The sequence below is a fragment of the Thrips palmi genome, unplaced genomic scaffold (assembly GCF_012932325.1).
Source record: "Thrips palmi isolate BJ-2018 unplaced genomic scaffold, TpBJ-2018v1 HiC_scaffold_10, whole genome shotgun sequence".
NCBI classification, from domain to species: Eukaryota; Metazoa; Arthropoda; class Insecta; order Thysanoptera; family Thripidae; genus Thrips; species Thrips palmi.
The window spans coordinates 4,820,693-4,834,239 of record NW_023144621.1 but is presented as its reverse complement, the minus strand read 5'-3'; the positions used below and the strand labels follow the sequence as shown (position 1 = coordinate 4,834,239).

The 13,547-nt window shown below is 58.3% G+C and overlaps 1 protein-coding gene across 1 annotated transcript in view; it reads right to left on the bottom strand.

The window, feature by feature from the left end:
* The window catches only part of LOC117654479 (E3 ubiquitin-protein ligase TRIM9), a 72,216-nt gene that overhangs the window by 55,225 nt on the left and 3,444 nt on the right, over positions 1 to 13,547 (bottom strand). The window contains exon 2 of the mRNA XM_034401141.1: positions 8,866 to 9,132. Coding sequence (XP_034257032.1) covers positions 8,866 to 9,132 — 267 coding nt within the window. The remainder of the gene's footprint in view (positions 1 to 8,865; positions 9,133 to 13,547) is intronic.

The window sequence follows — 13,547 nt, the reverse complement described above, 5'->3', positions numbered from 1 at the left end:
AACTGGAGAACGTGAGAAAGACAAACACAAGCGGTGGTCGTGTGTCAGACACGCGCAGACAACAAGGCGACGCTTCAGCGCTTCGGGTGGCGTGGAGGGACGCGGAGTAAGTCTCTCCAAAGAGCTGGTGAGTTGGCAGACTTCGCGCGGCCACTGCATCCAAACTAGCTGCTGTTAAGGGCATCCCTCCACGTCCTAGTACTCTCTAGACCCTACTCTTTCATGCCCCGCCTCGGGAAGGTCTCAACCACAAATAGTTTGCGAGCACCAGTCTCCCAAAGTCGGTCAAAAAGCAATAAAATCTCTGAAAGAAAAATGAAGATGGCTTCTAGTCCGTCCCAGCGGAAACCGTGCTTTCTGACGCGCCCACCAAAAAGGCGGGGCGACGCGGACCTGATCGGGGGAGGTCCCCTTCTTGTTTCGATTAGACGCCGATGCAGAGAGAGAGAGAGAGAGAGAGAGAGAGAGAGAGAGAGAGAGAGAGAGAGAGAGAGAGAGAGAGAGAGAGAGAGCGTAAGGAGGGGAGGCTGCTGGATGCGCGGCTGATTGCGTGGACGGCCGAGTTTCCCCGGGAGTTTTCTGGGGAGTTTTCCCCGCTTGCTCACAAACTGGCCTTCATTGGCACCTCGGGGAGGGCGGGGCCCTGCCAGGACGGCCCGTCCACCCTGACATCTATCTTGCTGCCCCAATACCAATTACCCCTCGCCCCGTCATACTACTGCCCTGCGCCCTTGCGGCCCTTGGCTCGGCCTCCCTGCTTTCCCTTCGCCCTTTTGCTGCCGACGTGACAAACGGCATGGAATGGGCCCGCGATGTGGGGCTGTCAATTTTGCTTCGACGTGTATCAAAATGAAAACAGTGGGTGCGTTTTAAGACTCTGGCCAACGAATCAGCTCGCACGCGACAAGAAGTCTGGCCTGTACAGTGCCGTCCTCCCCGAGTTAGCCTAACTTCCGCGAGGCAAACAATTTGGTTTCTGCAGGTGAGACGCCCCTCGTTGAGTTCTTTCACCTCGCCAGTGTCTTCCCCTTCGCGCCCCACCAAATTTTGTTAGGGTGGAGCGTCGCTCTGTCTCTCTCGCACGAGTGCGGCACGCCCCAGGAGTGCGAGAGGGACAGAACGACGGGCAGTCTCTCCGGAATCAGTCCACAGGTCGCGGTCCGTGTCTGTCGCGCCCCCGGGAAGTGACAGGGAAAATAATTACAGAAATTGGCTGACGGGCCGATTTGTCCGCCGCCTTCGTTTTTTCTTCTTTCTTTTCTTCTCTCTCCCTCCCTCCCACCGTCTAATGACACGCCACATTAATCACGGAGTTGTTATTATTTTCGTCGCACAAAAGCCCCGCTCAGCTTATTAAGTCCGGGGACTCCGCAGTCCGACTCTGTCTTTTTATTATTTTCAACTTTGTCTCCGGTTATCCCCTTGGTGGGGCATTTTGGTCAGCGTGTGGTGGGCCTACACTGGCTCCTGGAAGGTCCTTGGTGGGCCCTTGGTCATCCTAGAGGGTCCTTGGTGGCCTTTGGTCATCCTACCCTAGAGGATTCCTAGGTGGTCCTTGGTCATCCTAGAAGGTCCTTGCTGGCCCTTGGTCATCCTAGAAGGCCCTTGAAAGCCCTTGGTCATCCTAGAAGGTCCTTTATGGTCAACCTAGAAGGCCCATGTCCATGGTGGCCCTTGGTCATCCTGTAAGGTTCTTGTCGTCATCCTAGAAGGTTCTTATGGTCACCCTAGAAGGTCCTTGGTGGCCCTACAACGCCCTAGGAGGTCCTTGGTCATCCTAGAAGGTCCTTGGTGTCCCTTGGTCATCCTGCAGGGTCACGCCAGCGGCCCGCCCTTCCCGCAGGACACAGGGTAAGTGGCCTCGTAATCATAAGGGCAGGCGTCCGAAAGATGGCGAGCACGGACCTCACCGTCAGCTCGCCACGGCCCGCCCCGCCTCCCAGGAGAGGCACTGTGAAGGGGCTCCGGGCGGGGGTGTCCCAAAAGTAACTTTGGAAGGCACTAGAGTGGCCCGTCTGCGAGAGCTTGGGTAATAATCCGTGTAGACAGGCAGGCGGGCCGAAATAACAGCAGCTTCTTCTTAGCAATTCACTTTATTGCCTTCGCCCCGTGTCCCGAGGCAGCGTGCGTTGCGTTTCGTGCACTTTTCGCAAGGCGCATCCTAATAAAATCAATCAACCAGGGGCTTCCCCGTGGTGTCAGTTTCGGGTGCAAAATTCTGAGGCATAAGCACCTGACACGAACATAGCCACCTTTTCAACAGAACTCGCGGCAGAAACACCGCTATCTCGACGTAACTCCGTCCGTTGCATTCCAGAGACGAATGCGCAGGGCTGAAACTTCCACCAGCGAAGAGCAACACGTGCAAGAATGACAACTTCCGAAAAAAATGACTCTGAAATGAACGAGCCGGAGGCGCAGTGGGGAGAAAAATGCTGAAGCAAATAGCACAAAGTAAACTAAACGAGGCCCACGCGCTGCAGTGCATCCGTGCAGGCCTGCAGGGGGAGGGGGGGGGAAGACCGGCAAGGGGAAGGTGCTAATAGGACCCTAACTCACATTTGTTAGCGTGCAACGCGGTGTCGCTTCTACACGGTAAAAGGGCAATATCTCTTTCTGGCGCCCCTCCGGACTCCACCGTCACTTCTTCCGCGCCCCGCCGAGCCCCGCCATGCTCCGCCGCACCGAGGCTCTTAAAATGCGCACGGGGAGATTCATAACCTGGGGGCGGCAGGAAGCGCCGCGAAACGCAGCGCAGGGCCTCGCACAGTGGGCCAGAAGACCGGTGGAGGCGGCCAAAACTCAAAACGCGTTTTGACCGCCAGAGTCGCTAAAAGGGGACTCGAAGCGAGCGTGTGACCCCACCAATCGATTCCTCGTTCGGAGAGCAATCCATTGGTGGGGTCACACGTTCGGTTCGAGTGTCATTTAGCGACTCTGTAGCTCTAAACGCGTCCGGGATTTTGACCGGCTGCGCCGGTCTTCTGGCTGGCCCACTGTGGGGCGTACACTGATACGCAACCCCCGGCTGCAATACGGACGTACAGTGTGCGCCCTGGCTGGCGGCCTGCACGCCCTGCACGGTGTAGGCGCGTTCGCCAACAAGCGGCCAACTGCCGGTCGTACCGGCGCGCCTACGACCGTCTTCCCGCCGCCGTCGATGAGAGATTGCTCGCCGGGGACTCGGAGCGACAGAGACGAATGGGCCGAAGCAGCGAGGCAACGAGGCGCCCCGATGACTTCCCTCTCTTGCCGCGTTTTGTTTTGGTCAGTCCGGTCCGCGGGCAGCGTCGAGTCAAGCGCAGGGCCGCAGGCCGGTGAGCGAGTGGGAGAGAGAGAGAGAGAGAGAGAGAGAGAGGGGAGAGAGAGAGAGAGAGAGAGAGAGAGAAAAGAGGAGAGAGAGAGAGAGAGAGAGAGAGAGAGAGAGAGAGAGAGAATGGGGGAGATGTGTTTGCAGTAGCTTGCAAAGGGCGAATCTTGGGAAAATAATTTTAAACCTCAACACCGGTGGGGAAAAAAGTTTCAAAATTTACTCAACAGTCATGGTATCAAATTTAAATTTACCGCCCAAAGCCTGGCCGAAGCGTGGAAGGCCTCCGGCCGATCTGTGATATCCTTTCCCTTGGCCGCGCTTCGCCCGCTTCGCCGCCATTCACATATTGCACGAACGGTGGCGAGTGGCGCCGACACATGCCCCTATCTGCTAATGCCCCACACTGCTTCGTTACGGCCCGACCCCCCCCCCCTCCCTTTTATTCTAGCGTACGAGCAATTTCCACCCCTTCCCCTCGTGGGGCCCTTTGTCTGCATGTGCCCCACAATCGCCTGTCTCTCTCGCTAATACGCGCTTCCTCTTTCTCACTTGCACTCTCTTCTGGGCCCTCTTTCTGTCTCTCTCCCGCTCACATGCAGTCTCTATCGTTCGCACTCTCACGCACTATCGCTCTCTCCCTCTCGCTCGCTCGCTCAACACTCGTGTAAATCGACATTCATTTGTCTGATGGTTCGCGTGTCCCGGAATGCCCGACAGGGGCGGGCTTTGCTTCGGGGGAGGAAGCCGTGTTGATGAGAGAGAGGGACACACACACACACACACAGAGACTCAGGCCCCGGCAGCCACCACGCCGAGTGTTGTACTACACGGTCCGCGACAAAATCCGACACACATTCGGACATGGACTTAACTTCGGTCCACCGATCGCCGCCGGGTCAACAGAACTGCTTTGACTGCTATGGGCTGTAAGTCATGTCGGAGTCCACTTGAGTTCAGGACGACAACAATAACAACAAAAACAAGAACAACAACGATGACTTTATCCATTTCTTGGCGTCAGTGGCACCTAGGCAGGGCCGGCAGCGCCGGCAGCGCCGCCTATCGCAACCCACATCGTGCAGCCCAGCGTCGCACAGTGGGCCAGAAGACCGGTGGAGGCGGCCAAAACTCTAGACGCGTTTCGAGCTCCAGAGTCGCTAAACGGGACTCGAACTGAACGTGTGAGTCACACGTTCAGTTGGGTCACACGGTGTGACCCCACCATTGATTAGCTCTCTGAACGAGGAATCCATTGGTGGGGTCACACGTTCGGTTCGAGGCCCATTTAGCGACTCTAGAGCTCAAAACGCGTTTCGAGTTTTAGCCGCCCCTACCGGTCTTCGGGCCCACTGTGTGTCGCGCAGCGCGGGCTAAATTAAAAGGCCATCACACCCCGGCCCTGCGGCCCCTACTTACAGTGGGCCGGCCAATGCTTCCGGCTGTACACGACTTGGGGACGCAGAGCGCAGCGGCGGCACAGTGGAGTGGCACACAGTGTGGCACACAGCGGCCCTGTCGCCCGGCCACCCCCAGTAGTTCGCCGACCCCGCGCCACGCCGTGCCACTACACCTCGGGCCCCACAACACCCAGATGCGGCCCGCGCCACCCCCGGGGCACCCTCCCAGGGCTCGTCCGCAATTTACGTAACGCCCTCTCTGTCCCTCTCGCACTCACGGGCTGTCCTGACGGAGCAACAGGGACAGAGCAATTAAAAACGTTACGCCGTAGTTTCGGTCGATTCGACTCTCTTTGACAGTGGCGGTGCAGTCCCTTTTCCTCGAAACTGCTCACAGTGCACCAGCCGCGCACGAGTCAGGTGTGAGACGCGTGCCCGGCATGGGGACGGCGCACTGGCATTCACGCCGTGTGCATCTTAGCATTGAATGCGATCGAAATGCATTGTGACTGGCGGGGGAGGCCTGGCTATGCCTGGCTATGCGGGCTACGCCCGCTATGCCTCCGCGTTACGTATGGTGGGCCTGGGCCGGCCTGGGCGCTTCGTCGCTACGTGCTCGGTTCGGTCGCAGCTGGTGCCGCCGTGCTGGCTCTCACTCCCACACCCTCCCCTTTATTCTTTTCCTGACACACACACACACACACACACACACACCACACACACACACACACACACACACACACACACACACACACAAGGCCGACTGCAGTCAAGAAAGAGGACTGCATCTGAGTCTCTCTCTGTCTCTCTCTCTCCATCTAAAGTCAGCCTTAAAAGGGGCGACGAGGGCGGCGCCTTCAATTCCAGGGCTGCCTACAAATAGGTCACTGTTTGGGGACACTGTCGGGACACACTGGAAAACAGACGAACACAGTAAAACAGTTAAACAAACAACAGCGTCAAACTGCGCGCCAGCCAATAGAGAGTCGGCCCGTTTTCGATTTCCAGCGACAAATCGGACAAATGGATGCGGGGCGCGCGGGGCCCGGCCCGGGCCAGACCGGAAGTGGACTCCAGCCGGACCGGCTCCGGCCAGAGATGAGCTTCCGGCGCCCAGCCCGCCGGACCCTGACGACAGTTTAACGCCGGCGATCGAGTCCGTCTCGCTCGCTCCACGGTGGGCCGAAAACGGGCGGCCGAAATTCGAGACGCGTTTTGAGCTCCAGAGTCGCTAGATGGGACTCGAACCGAACGTGTGACCCCGCCAATGGATTCCTCGTTCAGAGAGCAACCCGTTGGTGGGGTCACATGTTCTGTTCGAGTCCCGTTTAGCGACTCTGCAGCTCGAAACGCGTCTAGAGCTTTGCCTGCCTCCGCGCACTGGAAAATTTTGCTGGTCACTCAAAAACCGGCAAAGGGCTTGCTTTCTTGAGGTTTCTCCCGGCCAGCTACCCCTGCGCCCTTCGACTCGGAGCCAGCACTCGAGCCCTGCGGCCCCACGGCACTTGGAGCCCTCAGGGCAGTGCCCCGCGGCGTGGCGGGTCTGGCTCGGTTCAGTTCGCTTCCATCCCGGGCTCAACAGGCCGTGAAACGTGGATGAAAGACCCGCCACCGCGCCCCGCCCCGCCCCGCCACGTGTCTCGTTAGGCACCGCCACGCCGCGCCACTGCGAGTGCGCGCCAGCGATAGCAAGTGCAGTTGCTGCGTTCCGGGTCATAATGACCCGCACCCTCTTTCTCTCTCTCTCGCACTCGCCGCGCCGCCGCTCGCTCCGTCTCTCTCACGCGTCGCTCACCGCCAAGACCCGGGCTATAGAGCGTCATGGCTTGGCACGGCGCCGCGACCACGGCCGGGCCCCACCAAGGCCCCACCGACGCACAGTGGGCCAGAAGACCGGCGGAGGCGGCAAAAATTCAAGACGCGTTTTGAGCTCCAGAGTCGCTAAATGGGACTCGGATCGAACGTGTGACCTCACCAACGGATTCCTCATTCGAAGAGCAATGCAGTGGTGAGGTCACACGTTCGTTTCGAGTCCTGTTTAGCGACTCTGGAGCTCAAAACGCGTCTAGAGTTTCTGCCGCATCCGCCTGTCTTCTGGCCCACTGTGCGAGGGCCCACCGAAGGGCCCACCAGCCCATCGAGGAAATATACGTGGAGCTTCGTGGAGAATGAAGCGGCGCTCCCCTACACTGCCACAAATCAGATTGTGTCACATTAGTGAAAATAGGCGAGCAGATTTATCTGGGGGAACGGCCAATGCAGTCCGGGTAGTCAACTGGTACTGCTCCGGCCACAACCCACGCAATGAGGAATGTACCCCGACTCGCTTCGGCCAGCAGACAGACAGACAGACAGACAGACAGACAGACAGACAGACAGGCAGACGGATGGACGGACGGACGCAGACAGACAGACAGACAGACAGACAGACAGACAGACAGACAGACAGACAGACAGACAGACAGACAGACAGACAGACAGACAGACAGACAGACAGACAGACAGACAGACAGGCACCCAATAATGGCGCCAAATGCATTTCTATTTGTATTTGCACGCGGCTTCGGCCGGCCCCGCTGCACTCCGCCCCGGATTGCTCACAGCGTGCCAATCAGAGTGCCGCGCCAGACGCTATGCACTTCCAACTCGCGGTTGATTCGCCGACTCTCAATCTAAGTTTTAAACTTTGTAAAAGGAGGAGGGTGAAATTCGCGTTGGTTCTGAATGCAACGCTTCGGGGGGTGGTGGGACAAGGTGTGTTTGGAGTCAGGGACGAACCTGTGACAACCACGGTGGACTCCGCGGTCGCAACGAGCTGAGGTCCGAGTCGAGACAAGGACGGGTGGCATGGTGGCGGCCGGGGGCCGGGGGGTGGAGAAGGATGGGGAACGGAGAGGAAGAGGACGGAATCGAATGGGAGGGCGGCGGAAAGGCCCCGGTGAGGTGCAGGGCGCCGCCGGTTGTCGCCGGGGTGGCTTGCCGGGGTGGCTTGCCGGGGTTGGGGGAGGGGCGGGGGGAGGGGCTGCGGTCTGGGGTGCGGTCTGGCTGAGCGGGAAGTGAGCGGGAAGCGGTTTCGGGGCGCAAAATGGGATGGGACGGGCAGCGGCAGCGGCGGCATAGCGCCGCGGTTTGCAACGTAATGACGCCCCGCCCCACCTCAACCAAACTCAACGCATTCAACATTCATTAACGTTCGAATAATTGCTTTCATTCTCGGCAGCAGCCAGGGACGCGAATCGCAGAGAGCGCGCGCGCGCATTTTGAAACAGAGTTTGCGCGGCACAGACTCGAGGGAAGTCCAGATGGCAAACCCTCTCGGCGACACGGCCCGAGGGAACCGCATGCATTTTGAGGCGTCGTGGAGTCCGCGGGCAAGTCCAGATGTGGCAATGCTCCCCGACACGGCCGCGCAGACGCACCGCCCTCTCAGTCATTTCCAATGCTGAACGGCAAAGTTTCGGGCGGGGAGGCGGTGGGGCCGCCGGACCTCCACCACTGTCTCTCTCTCTCGCACCCTTGCGGAGCGCTCCGTGAGTGCGAGCGAGACGGAGCGACGAGAGCAGTGCTGCGGGCAGGGCGTGAGTGAGACGTCCGGGCAGCCCCTGTACTTCAGCCTGGGGGCCCCGCGCAGCCCCGCGCTGGAGTCTCCAGCCGGCACGCTGTCAAGCACACGCCGACACACACACACACACACACACACACGCGCACACACACACACACACACGGCACACACCCGCACGCACACACACACACACACACACACGGCACGCACGCGCGCGCGCACACACACACACACACAGTCAAAAACGGCGCGGCCGCATTGAATATTCCAAAAAGGTCACACGGGGCATCATAGGGCACATCGCGCGGCGACGTCATCGGATGACTGAGACGGAGACGGATTCGTCACACGGGGAGGGGTCCTTCGGCCGGCACGTTGCGCTGGGTGACGTGACAGAAAGGGAGAAGAGAGAGAGAGAGAGAGAGAGAGAGAGAGAGAGAGAGAGAGAGAGAGAGAGAGAGAGAGAGAGAGACGCCTGTCTCTCTGTCACTCGACGCAAATGATCGCCGATGACCGCGTCGGGCCCTATCGGCCCTCGGCGTGAGTAAGTTGGAGTGACGGCCACACACACACAGTGACACACACACACTCACCTTTTGCGCCTTGCACATGGCGTTGATGGCCTGCACGTCGTGGTGGGCGTGCCGCGTGTCGTGGAGGCACAGGGCGCAGACGGCGGCGCGGCACACGAGGCAGTACAGCGACAGGGCCTCGTCGGCGTGGTCGGCGCACGCCGCGTCGCCGCGGCCCAGCTTGGTGCGCAGCGCCGCCTTGCCCTGCCGCGGCTCCAGCAGCGTGTGTCTGGCCAGCGGGCCGCGCGCAGGGTGGCACGCCTCGCGGCACCCGTCGCAGTACAGCACCTGCAACAATCACCATTCAGTCAGTTTCTGTGAGGTTACTGGGTCCCGCCGGGTCTCAAAACGTCTCAAAATCGTTGCAGTCAAAGCCTTTCCGTGGCGGGGCACGAAACAGTAGGAGGGAGGCCTATGGCCTCAACTAGATTGGACGCAGTGGCCGCCCAAAGTCAGCAAAAACGGCTACTTTCGGAGATTCAATCACTCTTTGAGCAACTTTGTGAGGTTGCTGGTCCCAAAATCGTTGTAGTCAAAAGCCTTCCCGTCCCGAGGCGGAGCACGAAAGAGTACGAGGGCGTTGAGGGAGGCCTTCGACAGCAGCTAGATCAGCGGTTGCCAACCTTAGGGTCGCGACCCCAAATGGGGTCGCGAAAAAATTTCGAGGGGTCGCGGTGAGGTGGCTGGGGTCGCGGGGTCGCGGTGGTTTCCCGCGGTGGTCACAAATGTCTGTGAAAAATCGTGTTTTGGGCCGACTTTAAGCATCCACTGCGTCTGATCCGAGGCGGTATTTCGTCCTCCCTCAACGGGCAATTGGTCTTTGAACCTTCCTTTAGCATGCCTTTGTTACGGAGTGCGATTATCTGCCTTAGTTTGGGAGCAGTATTGCCGCAAAGTTGATCAAACCGGTCACAAATGTCTGAAAAATCGTGTTTTGATCAACTTTGCGGCAATACTGCTCCCAAACTAAGGCAGATAATCGCACTCCGTAACAAAGGCATGCTAAAGGAAGGTCCAAAGACCAATTGCCCGTTGAGGAAGGACGAAATACCGCCTCGGATCAGACGCAGTGGATGCTTAAAGTCGGCCCAAGACACGACTTTTAACAGACATTTGTAATCGTTTTGATCAACCTTGCGGCAATACTGCTCCCAAACTAAGGCAGATAATCGCTTTCCGTATCAAAGGTATGCAAAAGGAAGGCCCAAAGACCAACTGCCCGTTGAGGGAGGACGACATACCGCCCAGTCGGCCCAAAACACGATTTTTCAGACATTTGTGTCCGTTTTGATCAACTTTGAGACAATACTGCTTCCAAACTAAGGCGGATTATCGCACTTTGTATCAAAGGCATGCTAAAGGAGGGGTCGCGTGGGGTCGCGAAATTTTTCCTGGGGGGCGCGTAAATTTTTGGCTACAAATTTGGGGTCGCGAGCCGAAAAAGGTTGGGAACCGCTGAGCTAGATCGAACGCAAAGGCGGCTGAAAGTCGTCAAGATTTGCATGTAATTGCATGTAAACCATATATTCTCTATAATTTTAAAGATTTTCGGCCAAACGAAATGCTTTTGGCCTGGCGAAGTGCTCTGGAGACGGCGGTAAGCAGGATAAAGCACTCCTCGGCCGGACGCTAACCAAGGCAGCTCTGCAGAGAGGCTAGGGCCGCTAGGGCTGATGCTGGTGTGAGGCGCGACGCGGCCAGAGGTCCCATCCGTCGCCGTCGCCGAAACACGGCCGCGCACTCGCACTCACTCACTCACTAGCAGCCAGGCTGTCTCACAGTGGGCCAGAAGACCGGTGGGGGCGGCCCAAACTCCGGCAGCGTTTTGAGCTAAATGGCACTCAAACCGAACGTGTGGCCTCACCAATGGATTCCTCGTTCGGAGAGCAATCCATTGGTGGGGTCACACGTTCGGTTCGAGTCCTGTTTAGCGACTCTGGAGCTCAAAACGCGCCTAGAGTTTTGGCCGCCTCCACTGGCCTTCTGGCCCACTGTGTGTCTCGCACACCGAGTGGACACGCACGCCTGGCGGGTAATTGTTCCCCGTACTGCCCGATGGCGTGCCTGGCGTGCTGCCGCGCGTGCACCGCGAAGCACAAGGACACGTCGCTCCGTCTCGCTCGCACCCGCGGGGCGTCCCATAGGTGCCGCAGAGCCAGAGCAACGAAAACGGCTCTCGGAATCAGTCCGCTGGCCGCGTGGCCGTGCCTTTGGCGGCCTTTGGCTTGTTGGCGCGGCAAGGTTCCATGCCCACGCCACAGCCACCTGCAGAGCCGCTACACCGCAAGGCAAGGCTTTGCTTCCAGCCTGGACCTCACCCTTCCGTCGCCCGCACCCGGAAAAGTGCACTCCTGCCGGAACCCGAAGAAATCCAGTGCAGGAACATCGATGAAAATTTCGTCAATTTGTGACTGTCTTAAAAGGACGACAAATTTTTATGTAGTGCCTCAGCAGGCTGCTCACATCCAACGGGGCCAACCCCAACACGCCTGGGGGCGACCCGCGTATCAGGGTGCCGCCCCCACGCCGCCCCCACGCCGCCCCCGCGCCACACACTGGGAAATGCTTTCACCTCAGCTTATCTACCCCGGCAAGGCCCTCCGTCCGTCAACTGTCGTCCCGGGGCGTCTTAATGCAAAAAGGCTGAAGCTGTCACACCGAGAGGGATTCGCTTCCAGATAAATCCGGGCCTAGTAGTGGCCGTGGCGCCGTGGCTGGCGCAAGTCGTTTCACAATTCAACCGCCATTTTTCTTTTGTTTTCTCATCCGATCGGATGCAGGGGAGGATCTTCAGTCGGGCTGACACATCAACTGTCCACGCAGAGAAGAACAAGAAGAACAAGAAGAACAAGAAGAACAAGAAGAACAAGAAGAACAAGAAGAACAAGAAGAACGAGAAGAACAAGAAGAACAAGAAGAACAAGAAGAACAAGAAGAACAAGAAGAACAAGAAGAACAAGAAGAACAAGAAGAACAAGAAGAACAAGAAGAACAAGAAGAACAAGAAGAACAAGAAGAACAAGAAGAACAAGAAGAACAAGAAGAACAAGAAGAACAAGAAGAACAAGAAGAACAAGAAGAACAAGAAGAACAAGAAGAACAAGAAGAACAAGAGGAGACAATGTGGCACAACCCGCACCGATTCAGACGCAAGGCCGCGAGGTGCCGCATCACACCCCTGCCCTACCCCATCCATCCATCCCTCAAGGGAGGCAGAGTGACAGAGAGAGAGAGAGAGACAGAGAGAGGGAGGGTTGAGCAATTGAGAAAGTGGGAGGGACAGGATGCACACAGCCAGGGGGTTGCACACACTGTGTTGCTGCCTTATCACGCGCGCTGTTGCCACATCTGCTCTCGCTGCTCATTTCTCAGTGGCGTAGCCCATTTTTTCACGGTGTGCCATTGCAAATTAGGCCTCGCGGCGTTACGGTGGCGTAACGGAGTGCGGAGGCGGCTCGAGTGGCGCGCAGACAAATCACTCGGCGGGACGTTGATTTAGGGCGAGAACGTGTAAATTCCCGGGGCCCGGACAAATGTGGCCTTGCTTTCCATGCACTGCTCACCGTTCAGTACGCCTGCACCGTGGATTAGCCAGAAGACCGGTATGGAGGCCGACGAAACCCCGCAGGCGTTATGAGCCCCCAGAGTCGCGAAATGGCTCGATCCGAACGTGTTACCCCATCAAACGGATTCCTTGTTCGGAGAGCATTCCATTGGTGGGGTCACACGTTCAGTTCGAGTCCCATTTAGCGACTCTGGAGCTCAAAATGCGTCTACAGTTTTGGCCGCGCCCACTGTGCTGCCTTGTTGTGCTACGCCACTGGGCAGTTCCTTCGGTCGCCCTGCTACGCCACTGGGCTCTCTCGTCGGCCTACCCTGTCCCGACCGTCGTTTATTTGATTGCGATGACTCTGCGGTCCGCATAGGGGTGCTGCCCACATGCGGTAGGGCCGTGGGGGTGGGGTGGGGGGGGGGGTGGGAGTGGGAGGGGAGAGGGAGGGAAGTAATGGCCGTTCCCCAAAACAGGCCGGCCTACGCGGAGACAAGTTGTCTCATCAGGATCAAGCACCACGTCGATCGATGCGACCGGGAAATCGGCGACGCGTCTTGGATTAGGAGGGGAGGGGGAGGGGGGAGTGAAGAGGGAGGCAGAATGTGCGAGACGGCGCCAGCGGACAGCGGCACAGCGTAAGCACAGCGCGGCGGTACGTGAAGAGACTGGCAGAGGAACAGACAAGGAAACGAACTAGAAAAGCCAACAGCCCCAATAAACCAACAGTGGTGGCAAATTCTTTCATACGAAATGCAATAACGTTGGGGCACGAGGAAGCTACCCCCCTCCCCCCCCCCTTTTCCCTTCTCTCTCGTGTCGTGGCAGTGCAGCCACCCTCGCGAAGTCCGTGCTTTCTCAATTTCGGTCGCCGTTCAATGAAAAGTTGGTGGCCCCTGTTCGCCGCCCACCCTGTCCCTGCTCGGCCCACCTGAGAAGCCGGAAAAGAAGGTCTCTCTCTCTCTCTCTCTCTCTCTCTCTCTCTCTCTCTCTCTCTCTCTCTCTCTCTCTCTCTCTCTCTCTGATTGCGCAACTTGAGCGCGGCCTGGTTAGCGCCTCTCTCCCTCGCACCCCTACGACGCACGTGAACGCCCCGCGAGTGCGAGAGAGACAGAGTGCCGCCCCTCACTCCGGAAGGGGTGGCTTTAGTCTG